The sequence below is a fragment of the Ambystoma mexicanum genome, chromosome 12 (genome assembly GCF_040938575.1).
Source record: "Ambystoma mexicanum isolate Mex_15411 chromosome 12, UKY_AmexF1_1, whole genome shotgun sequence".
In the NCBI taxonomy this organism is placed as follows: Eukaryota; Metazoa; Chordata; class Amphibia; order Caudata; family Ambystomatidae; genus Ambystoma; species Ambystoma mexicanum.
The window spans coordinates 963,281,374-963,293,554 of NC_090936.1; the positions used below are offsets into that span (position 1 = coordinate 963,281,374).

Here is a 12,181-nt window from a genome sequence, read left to right on the forward strand (position 1 = left end):
GCCTAAAGGGAGTAAGCCAGCTCCACCCGCATGTTGGCGCTTTGCGTTAGTCTGCTGGAAGCAGCGCAACGCTTACCACCGTCTACAGATCCTTACCTGTTCCTGTCCAGCACAAGCATCTTCAGTCTCCAGAACCCATCGCTGGAAGCACTGCTGTCTGCCTCAAACTCTGTAGCTACCGCGCGCATCTTACCCGAGATCAGCCACGCCATTGCTGGAAGCACTGCTACCCGCTTCCACCTCTGCAGCTATCGCGCGCACCTTACCCGAGTCCAGCCACGCCATCGCTGGAAGCACTGCTACCCGGTTCCAACTCTGCAGCGGCCGCACGCCTCTTACCTGTCTCCTCGAATCCACCTCTTGCGGCGCCTGGCATCCTTACCTGCCCCAAACTCCCATTCACACAGAGTCATCTTCCATCACAGCATCCTCGCGGGTCCTTCATCTGGCAGCCAGGAGGAGTTCGGAGGACCGCTTGCCATTAAACGCAAGCCAATCAGCTGCACCTGCAAGGGAGACAGAATGCACAAGGTTAGCAATTGCATAAACTTTAAACGCTGGGCAGCGCAACCCGCAAACTTTGCGCATCATCCGGAAAGTCCACTTACCTCTTGTAGGTTCTCCGGATTGGATTCTCTTCCATCGCCATGTACTCGTGAGTCATCTTCATACCTAGAGGGAGAGGAAAGGACAATATAACGTTCAGGACAATAATCATTGGGGAAATCACCACAAAAGATACAGAAAATAATCATTGTTATAAAACACATACCTTCAAGGCGGAATTGGTCGCAGCCGGTCTGGACCTCCACACTAAGGACCAGTGACGCAACTAGGTCCATCCACGGCACCCCTGCTGAGAGAAAGCAGGACTGAGAGCTCATCCTTACATTAAAAAAAAGGTGAGCTTGCATGGGCAAACTCTTGCTCACTTCATTCTGGCACGAAAGGGTCGAGGGGGATCACAACACCACCACACCATTCTCACTGCCTCTCATCTTCTCTCAGGGGCAGTACCAGCATCATGAGCCTTCGATTTCGCAGCAGCTGGGGGAGAGTCGATCCAAGGGAGCCAAGTCCTGGGAGGGCTCCAACCATGCCCCAACGTCCCCACAGAGACCAGGTGAGCGTAACAACTGGACGCGGTGAAAGCGTTTGATTCAGTGCAATGGCACTGGCTTTATGCAAATCTGGTTTTGGGCAGACCTATCAAGTGGGCCCATCTGGTGTACACTAGACCAATGGCTAGGTTCAAAACGGGCAGATGCATTTCGGAGGCATGGGAATTAGAAAAAGGCATGAGGCAGGGTTGCCCATCATCACTGCTGCTCTATGTCATTGCCATTGCCATGGAGCCGATTGCCCCATACCTCAGAACGGAACATAAGGATGCAGGTATCGAAATAGACGGGGCCAGACATTTGATATCCTTATACATGGACGACACACTATTATATATTCAGAATACGGAGGACAATCTTGAGCTGCTACTAGAAGCCAAGGCCCTCTTTGCAAAACTGTCTGGGATTACAATTAGCATGTACAAATTGACATTATTCCCGATAGCGGGACTGAGCAAGATAGAGCGCAGTGTGCTGCCTGTGCTTGCCCTGCAGTGGAAGGTGTGCATGATTAGGTATTTAGTGGTTCATGTGTATCACGACTCAGCGGAGGAACACCTACACAACACACTACATGCCCTAGAGGGCATCAAGGGCTCTAGGAAGTTCTGGACTAAATTGCCCCTTTCAATGATGGGGAGGGCGGCCTTCCTGAAGATGGTGGTATTGCTCAGATTACTACAATTTTCTGTCAATGTCCCGTTTTAGATAACTAGGCCCTTTTTGAACACCTCCCAGGGTATCTGTGGCAAAGTGGGCAGATTAGAATAGCGTCATCATCACTATACAGGCCCCACGCAAAAGGTGGCATCAGAGTCCCGCACTTCAAATTATATTATATAGCAGGGTAGCTGCAATTTTTGGTAGATTGGCTGGCTGAAGACTACTCCGGATACACTGATGTTACAACCTTCTGGGAGGCGTCATTACCTAAAGGATATATTGTGGTTCAGGAAACTTTGTGGTGGCGGTTGCTCGTCCCTAGGGGGGAAAGTTAGGGACAGAGCCCTAGCTGCGATGGGGTTGACAGACCCAATGTCGGCACAGATTCCTTTGGTCTCGATAGAGTCATCTTCGTCCCATGCAAGATTGGGTATATGCACGCACTGGGAAGCCTGCGGGGTGGCCACCAAAGGGGACATGTTGCAGGATACTGTTTTTGTACCCTTCATAGAGTTGGCAAAACAGATAGGCATACACACAGGCCAATATATGTTACGTAGTACTATTAAGAAAGATTACACGTAGGTGGCCCGCATACAGAGAACTATTGGAGAAACACTCAATAGTGGACTTCCTATTATAGCCAAGGGTGGGCATACTATATCGTGAATATATGACCTCCTATTGTCTATAGGGCCTGCCTCCCCTCTGGAGATTAGGGGAAAATTGGAAAGGGATCTAGTATTGACCTTCACAGAAGCGCAATGGGTGAGGATACTGGGTTACCACAAGAAAGTGTCACGAAATGCGAGACTGCAGCTTATACAATTGCTATTGATGCACAGGGCGTACTTGACCCCTCAGCGGATCTCCAGGTTTCTGGGGGCAACACCACAAGGTGCAATGCAATCGACATAGGAATGCTTCATACGTTCTGGGCATCTTCAATGGTAGGGCTACATTGGCAGGAGGTGGCAAACAGATTACAAAAAGCAGGGGTGGAATTGGACGCGCTTTCTCCGAGTGCATGTCTGCTCAGCTGCTTCCCACGGCCTAGAGGCCGGAAGAATGTTACTAAACTGAAGGATCTAGCATGCATCCTAGCCAAACGTACAATAGCTATGGCATGGAAATAGTTCAGAGGCCCTGGAGTAGAAGAATTGTGGAGGGATCTGTATAGGTGGGGAGAGGCGGAAACTCTGGCATGGAAAGGGGCGGCGCAACGAGACCATGTGGAAGCCTTGGGGGAATCGGAGAATGGGATGTTTTACTGCCATCCCTGTTTGCCAAGGGAGCCACTGAAGATGTAGAGGAGGATTGACCCTAGCAAGAGTATATGTGGATGTTGGAAACGTAGTGTGTTTTTAGTATACATGGGATGCAGGCAAGCCAGGGGGGGATTTGGGAGGGGAGTGAATGGGGGCGGGGGGTGAGCGTTGAGATAGAGTTTATGACATCCTATATGTTGACAGCTGTAGATATTGTAATTGAGTATGCTGTGCCAAGTTTCTATTTGTGATCTAGTAAAAACGAAAAAAAAGAAATCTTGAACGAATCCTATTCTTGACATGTTGATGAAGAAGTAGGGGGGGGCTCTTAATTTCTTAAACTTTCTCAAAGTCACCCGATTCAGTTGACAAGATGACGACTCACTCGAGTGGTCGTGCTTTGGGGGTCCCACTAATAGATTTCTTGGTGGTTGTTTCTGCTGATATCAAACTGAGGCAAGCCATACACTGCCTTCACCCCAATAGCCATCATTCTCCAACACAATGCACACTCAGTGTCTGAGTGTCCTCAATGGTTTATTTCAAGAACAAAACAAAACCCCACAAGAAGTACTCATCAGTGATGAAAATAACAAAGTGACAATCTACAAACTGAAGACAGGAATTTAGGAGGGAGTCATCATGGGAAATATGAAAAAATGTCAAGTTAGTGAAAAAACATTCCATAGCGCTGCAGCAGAAAAAAGGAACTAAGGAAAATGGCACCTGCAGCTCAGAGTGTTAAGATGGGTTTCCTAAATCAGCCTTGATGGGAGGATTTTCGGAGGCCACCCTATTTCTGGTGAACAGGGAAGACACTGAGAAGTTAGCCAAAACATGATCAAGGTATGATGGCTGCGCAGTCAAGGCTTAGTCTCGGGAAAAGCCTGAGAGTGGTCTAAGGGTAAAATGAGTCCACAGAGAGCAACACCAGTAATTCTAGTTAGACAATAAGTATAAAAACACAATTCATTAGGCCTTAAGTTACATACTAAGCATATAAAAATCATAGGTAAGTATTGTCACACACATCATTGAGAACCAGATATACACATTCACCAATAAGAGAATAAGAATTGTATATGCATCAACTACCCATGGAATACAGGGGAGTACTTGGATGCAAGGAAAATGGGCAGACAATATTAGAATCAACACAAAAACATCTTCCTTCAATCTTATAAACTCCAACAGTAAGATGGTTTGGGGCTTTATGCCCAAAAGCCACGAGTTCCAAATTAGAACTTGCTCAGGTAAGTTTGTAAAGAAAGAATGCAGTGGGCGGTGTTGGTGATTATTGAAAGTTCCCAAGTTAGATCAATTCAGGTTAGTACCCAACTTAATCCAACACACTAGGATAGGCATAGGGAAGGATCTTTAATCCAGGTTCCACCACCAAAGGTCAGGTTAGAGTGAGTGAGGGTCATGATTTTACGCCCAAATACCCTTTGGAAGAAAGGGGGAGAAAGCATCAGCCATGTACACTTACCCTTACCACTTGGCTCAGAATGCTCCGGGATTCCACTTGTGTAGCTTCCAGACTTTGTTACAGGCATGTACTTCTATTCTTGTTCCCATTGCGAGGGTCATTTAGACATCTAGACAGGAGAGATACTTTGTTTCAAGGGATATAGTTTTGGCCATGGTGCACAGGAATTGTTTCCGGACAGCTTCGAGTTGAAGACCCAAACAAGACAAAGGAAGACTTCTGCGGGAAAGACAGCCTCAGGACTCCTCAGGCACATAAAGAAGAAAAGATCCAATTAAGGTCACCACAGCCGTTCGGCTGTGAACAAAGGAGCAGCGCCAGCACAGCTTCCCTTGGAGCGAGACAGCTGAAAATCAAGTGCCTTGACACACAAGCTGGAGATCTGCAGAGTTTCACGCCCCTGCTCAGAACGACTACAGCTGCAGCAAGGTAGCCCATGAGAGAGCCGATCAGTACACCGGTTGGTCCAGGGATTCTTTTGAAGGATCAGCAGACACAGATCCTCAAGGAAGGGTCGAGACAGGTTGTTCCCACCGTTTTAGGGATTAAAGCACAAATGAAGGCCTTCTTGAAATCAGGACAGAGGAGTATGGCTTCACCAAAATAATGCTGGAGTCGATGCTGATCATCTGCAGGGGTCGTCAGCAGGCTGCTCTTCTCAAAACTCATGTTTCCAATGATGATCTGATGAACAGTTGCAGGAGACCTCATATAATCCAGGATTCAGGCTTGGAGCAAGCCCAAGCCCACCAATAGTAAGGATCTGCACCATTCAAACAGCATAAGGGTTGCCCAATTTCTGGACAACCAGTGATCACCACATCTGCCAGCAACAGATTATCTGGCACCAGAGTTTGTGGATTGGGACTAGACTCAGCCCCTTCCTTTGGCTCACACAAGCAGACGGCAGGAAATAGGCTAAAGAACAATATGGCCAAAGAACATGCAAATAATCTCTTGGCATGGTTGTGTTAGGGGGGTAGGCACCTTTAATAGCCATTTGCGGTAAACTATGAAAGAACACAAAAACTGTATAAATATCACTACTGCCACCAGCTCATCTTAGGCACATATGAAAAGTAATCAAATAGTCATTATATAAAAGGATAAGGATACAAAGTATACTAAATCTACTTCAAAGTAAGGTGACGTGTGCAATTGTAAAAATACAATTTAGAAAGATAGACATATCTCTTAGTACTGACCATCTTCGGGACTGTTCGTTTTCTCCATAAAAATGAGCAAAACAGGCAAGGGAAGTAAAGCAAAAGGCTTTACTAACATCCAAAGCCAGGACAGGGTTAAAAACAAGCAAAAAGAATGGTAGTCCCATAGAAATCTAGTGAGAAAAGAACTTATGTCTGAGGAAAAACCAGAGGCACTAGCACTGACCCGCGACAGAAGAACACCCTGTCCCTAGATGAGCAGTGGTGTGCTGCCTATCTAAAAGGAAAAGGGAGGAAAATGTGCCCCTATGCTACAACATGCTTCTGGTGTTTAAAAACCAAATAGTGAGGATTTGATTTTTCTCCCTCTGGAGTCTCACCTATGAGGTAGCAAATTGTCAACTGACATGATGGTCTCTAGGGTAACAACCTTTGCAATGCGTATAGCATCCCTTCACTCACCGTTCTGTCAAAGTCCTGATGTTCATCTAGAGTTTCTGTCTGTTCATCAGGAACATGAACAGTCCACGTAAGGGGCATCTGCAATTATAAAAATTATATAATCAATGAGTGCTGTGAATCACATGAATCCAGAGACTACAATTGCACAATCAATCACAAAACCTCATTCCAATCATGCATCTTTAATACACATTTTTAACAACGCACAATAAGTCCCTGCTCCTCAATCCCATCCGGTACCTGCTGTCTTGATATTCAGCACTGCACATGCATTCCCATCAAACTAGAACGGCCATCCATACATAGGATGACATGCATAACTCACCGTATTAGCATTTCTGATGATTGTATCTGCTTCGATTCACATGCTGTGCATATGGTCCGACATCCAGTGGTAACCGCGGGGTATTGCATCTGGTCTTTTGAGGATCGAAAGGGGACGTCGGCATAGGCGTGTCTGTAACACTATCCCTAACGTGACGTGTAGTGTACCCAAAATCCCTCACGCGCCGAGGTCCCTCCGATTGTATTTTTTCTGCCATGAGGGAGCCCAAGGCTAACCTGAGTGAGTACATAAAAGAGAGAAAGTAGTAAGACGTCTATGGTCCGTCCACCCGAGCGGGGAGGAAGGGTGGGCACATGTGAATCTAAGCAGATACAATCATCAGAAATGCTATTATGGTGAGTAATGCATGTCTTCTGATGCTTGTTAATCTGCTTAGAATCACATGCTGTGCATAGACTAGCGAGCAGCACCGGGAGTTGGAGTTGGGTTGTTAGAAGGAACAGTAGTGAAAAGATGTCTTAGTACTACTTGTCACACCTGAGAATCAGACCTCGAATGAGTATCTAGGCAATAGTGTTTTGTTAAGGTGTGTACAGAACTCCAGGTTGCTGCTTTGCTGATCTAGGGGAACATTTGCAATGAATGCTATGGAAGACCCAGTGCCTCAAGTAGAATGTGCTCTAGGCTTGAAGAGCAGTTTTCTCTTAGCAAGAGTGTAACAGAGTGTGATGCATTTGACAATCCACCTTGAGATTGCTGATTTAGAGACAGGATCCCCTTCTCTATCAGATGCCACTGAAATGAAAAATTGGTTTGTCTTTCTCAGTGGTTTAGTTCTTTCCAGGTAAAACATGACTGCCCTGCGCACATCTTATGTGTGTAGGCTTCTTTCGGCCATGTTAGTGGGGTTCTGGAAGAAAGTAGATAGTTCTATTGATTGATTCACGTGGAACTTGGAAATAAATGTAGGCGCAAATCGAGGATGAGTGCGCAGAACCACCTTATCTCTGTGAACTGTAACGAAAGGGTCTAGAACTGAAAGGGCCTCTAGTTAACAAACCCTTTTTATAGAAGTGATAGCCACTAGAAAGGCTGTCTAATAGGTAAGATCTTTGAGACTTGCTTATGTATAGGTTCAAAGGGAGACCCCATAAATCTGGTCAATACCACATTTAGGTCCCATCCGGGATCCGGTTTTGAAATGGGGGGATGAATCCTCTTAACCCATTCCATGAAAGCCTTAATAACTGGTATTTTCCACCACAACACCTTTTGTTGTGACGTAGTGTAGGCTCAGAGAGCAGCTAAGTGAACCTTTAGAGAAATCAACACCAGGCCCGAGTCTAATAAGTGAGTCCAGTACAATACAATGTGAGTAGGAGAGCAGTCAATGGAATTGACGACCTTGGCATTGCACAAGATAACAAAGCGTTTCCATTTACTGGAATAGCAATATCGGGTGTTAGGTTTTCTCGCTGCCCTAAGAATATCCATGCATCTCTGAGGGAGTTGAAGGTGTCTGAACTCTATGACCTCAGAAGCCAGGTCGCTAAGTTCAGAGTTTGCGGGCATGGGTGTAGTGTTTCTCCCCTGTACAGAGATAACATGTTGTACAGAAAGGGCCGTTTCATGGGAGGGGAGAGGGACATCTCCATCAGATGGGAGAACCAGGGGTGGTGGGCCCACATGGGGGTCACCAATATCATGGTGACTGGTTCCTGGTGCATCTTGTGCACAATCTTGTTGAGTAAGCGAATCAGGGAAAAGCGTAAGCAAATTTCCCTGACCATGCTATCCAGGGCCCATTCCCCTTGGAGCAGTTCTGTGGGTACCTGGAGGCATAATCTTGTCATTGAGCATTCTCCTGAATTGCGAACAAGTCCATCTCAGGGAAGCCCAATTCTGCGAAAACATTGGAGACAATGTCTTTGTGTAGTTGCCATTCGTACTCTACGGGCAGTGGGAAATCCCTGCTGAGCACGTCTGCCAGAAGATTGATTTCCCCTGGTATGTGTTGGTACAACAGGAACATCCTATGTTTGAGAGCCAGTGCTGTCTGTCAAGATCAGGACTATCTTCCCCTGCAACTGTGTCTGAAAGGCTTTCCGTGCTTTGAATACCGCTAATAGCTCCAACAGATTTATGTGGTCGGATGCAGCTTGTGGGGACCACACACCGTGCGCCGTCTGCTGGAGCAGGTGAGCCCCCCACCCCATGAGAGATGCATTGGGCGTGAGAGTGGCTTCTACTTCGGGGGTGGTGAAGGTTTTCCCCTTCAAGAGGTTTTCCCTCGACCACCACTGCAGAGAGAGAACGAGGACAGGTGAGACAACTACCACATCTTCCCATTGTCCGATGGCCTGACACCACTGGCTGTTGAGTCACTCTTACATGGGACGCATGCGCTGACGCGCGTGAGGAACTAAGTAAATGCAGGACGCCATCATTCCTAACAGTCGCATGGCTTTGCGTACCGTCACTTCCCGACTGGCTACATACTGAGGGATCTGAAACCGCATGTTTTGAACTCTCCCGTTGGAGGCCAAGAAAAGGCCGTCTTTCGTTCGAATTAGAGCCCCTAGAAACTGTTTGACTTGACTGGGGTCTAGGCTGGATTTCTTATCGTTGATGGAGAATCCCAGACTGAATATGAGGTCTATGGTCTTCTGAGTGTTTATTTTATTTTTTATTTTTGCATTTGTTAAACGCCCAGACCCTGGGGTATCACGGCGTGGTTACAGAGAGCTTAGAAATTAGTCATACAATAAGACAGTGTGCATAAAACATGATTACAGCAACAGGAGATTATACAATACACTCATAAGCATTATTTAGAAAAAGATCAGTGTGCTTCGTGCTGATATTGGTTGAATAACCAGGTTTTTTAGCAGTTTTTTTAAACCGGGCGCGATGGCTCTTTTTGATAAAGATAGGGAGGGAGTTCCAGTGTTTGGGTGCTAAGACCTCGAAGCTGCTATCCCATGCTCTAATATTTTTATACCGGGGCATCACGAAGAGTATTATTTATTTGTTCTCATGTAAAGCACTTTGGAGTAAAGGGCTATATAAATTCAATAAAATACAAAATAAAATACAAAGAGTAAATTATCGTTAGACTTTAGAGTTCTAGTCGATTCTTTTTTCAGCAGGGCATTGTTGAGGTAGATGGGGCCTTTTTTGGCAAGGCCTTTGTGTGTGATGCAGAGAGTTTTAAAAATAATTCTGGCTTTGATTGGTAACCAATGGGCCTCCTTCCTTATCTTGGTAAAATGCTCAAACTTTTTTATCCCTAAGGCTGCTCTTAAGGTTTTGTTTTGAATCAATTGCAGTTTGCTGAGATTGGAGTTAGAGGTCCCAAGCAATAACACATTGCAGTAATCCAACTTAGACAGTACTAGGGCCCTGGCCAGGGTGAGACAGTTGGTCGGAGTCAGAAATTGTTTTCTTAATGCTAGGAGTTTGGATGTGTACGCTGAAGAGGAGGAGAGCGTACTAATATGTTTAGTCATGGTGAGGTTGGAGTCTAGGTATACACCTAATGTTTTTACTTGCTTGAGTACTAGGATTAGGGTGCCATCGATATTGATCGAAGAGTAGTCTTGGTGGAAGGCAGCTATTTTAGATGGGGAGCCCACAATGAGAACTATAGTCTTTTCTTCGTTAAGGCAAAGACTATTTAGCGCCATCCAATTTTGAATTAAGGCGGACATTTTGTCAATGGTCATGATGTCTTGGTCATAGTTTCCTGAGATGGGTATGAGGATCTGGGTTTCATCTGCAAAATTAGTGTAGATGACACCCATATCGTCTAATGCAGAGAAAAGGAGTTTAGTATAGGCATTATAGAGGGTGGGAGAGAGACATGATCCTTGTGGTACTCCAATGGGGACTGGGATGAGATCGGCCGCTACTTTGCCTATGGCAACTCTAGAGGTGCGTTCGGACAGAATGGATTTCACCCCCATAGTGGCATCGTTAGAGAAATGGAAATCTTTGGCTAATGAGGTGCAGTTTGTCATGGTCCACGAGGTCAAATGCGGCAGACAGGTCTAACAGGAGGATGCAAAGTTTCCCGGAATCTCTGATAGTCTCCATTTGGATTTTGAGATCCACGAGGGCCGTTTCCGTACTGTGGTTGAGACGGAAACCTGATTGTCTGATTCCTAGTAGATGGTTCTGTTCCAGATGGGCTTGTATTTGTGTGTAAACTATTTTATCTATAGTTTGAGTAGAAATGGGACCATTGTTATTGGACGATAATTGGTGGGTACTGTAGGGTCCAGAGATGGGTTTTTTTAGAAGTGGGGTGACCCAGGCTCTTTGATGCTGGTTGGAACCGTGTTGGTGCAGAAGGAGGAAGTGACAAATTAGTGATGGTAGGGGTGAGGAAGGAAGCGCATGCTTTGACTAATTTAGCTGGGACGTTAGCCCCTTTACAATTGAATGCTTTTAGCTTGGCAATAGTGTCAAACACTAGTTCTTGAGAGACAGGCGTGAAGTGGAATAGTGAATTGGTATTATCATTGGTAGAGGGGAGCGTGTTGGTGGCTAGGGCATTTTTGTCTGCTAATAAAAGTCTTTTGATACTTATTTTATTTTGTAACACAACAATTTTGGAGGCAAGTGCATCTTGAATGGTGGTGCACCATTCTTTGCTGGCGTTGGTGTGAGCCGCGGTTGGGGTAGAATTTTCAAATTCTCTAAGAATTAAAAACAGTTCTTTGGAGACTGATGCGGCATTGCTGATGCATGTGTTGTATGAGTTGGTTTTATGGGAGATAATGGCTGTTTTATAGCTTCTGTTGGCGTCCTTGAAAGCTTTGGCAGAGTCGGTGTGGGGTGTTTGATGTGGGCATGTTCAAATGCACATTTGGTTCTTCTTAGGGCACTTAGTTCATCATCAAACCAGAAATTGTACTTTTTATTAGCATGTCTCGTTTTAGTTGTGATGGGTGCTACTTGGTCGATGGTGAGGGTGAGGCATCTATGGTAGTAGTCATCAATGGTGCTAGGGTCGTTACTGGCGACTAAGTTGGTTGCTAGGGTTTTGTTAAGAGTAGGGACAAAGTTCTCTACGGTGAACTTTCTAGGGTTTCTAGCTTCAAAAGTATCCATAACTATTGTCTTGGGAGGACACGGTTCAACACACATGAGGGTAAAATTAATGCAGAAGTGGTCTGACCAATTAAGTGCAGTAATAGTATCAATATTTAGTCTGGTATTAAGTGAGAGGATCCAGTCAAGGGTCTGCCCTTAATATGAGTGGGAGCATTCACCAATTGGGTGAAATTCAGATCTTTGAGTGCTGTGTGTAGAGTTTCAGCTTTAAGTTCTCGTTCATCATTGAAACCAAAGTTCAACTCTCCAAGGAGGATGTATTTCGTGTTGGGTTTGATGAAAGGTGGGATGTCTATTTCGGGATGACTGTTTGATGAAAGGTGCAAGAAGAAGTGGGATGTCTATTTCGGGATGAGAGTTCTATAGATCACCACACAGTAAATTGTAGTTTTTCCATTTATATCAAGTTTAGCTAGCAGCAATTCATACCCTGAGAGTACTTCAATGGGACTTAATCTGAGTTGCAGATTGCTTTTGGCTATAATGGTTACACCCCCTCATATGGTATGGGTTCTATCAGCTCTGCGGATAGTGTAATCGGGTGGGATGGCCAAGGATAGTAGAGGTCCCGAAGCTTGGTGAGGCCAGGATTCTGTGATTACTAATAA

General features: G+C 45.5%; 1 protein-coding gene across 4 annotated transcripts in view; it reads right to left on the minus strand.

Moving 5' to 3' along the window:
- Positions 1-12,181, minus strand: part of LOC138514136 (zinc finger protein 420-like) — a 1,401,466-nt gene that overhangs the window by 651,762 nt on the left and 737,523 nt on the right. For all 4 annotated transcript variants that reach the window (XM_069629436.1, XM_069629435.1, XM_069629434.1 and 1 more), the window contains one exon: positions 6,170-6,247. In XM_069629436.1, coding sequence (XP_069485537.1) covers positions 6,170-6,247 — 78 coding nt within the window. The remainder of the gene's footprint in view (positions 1-6,169; positions 6,248-12,181) is intronic.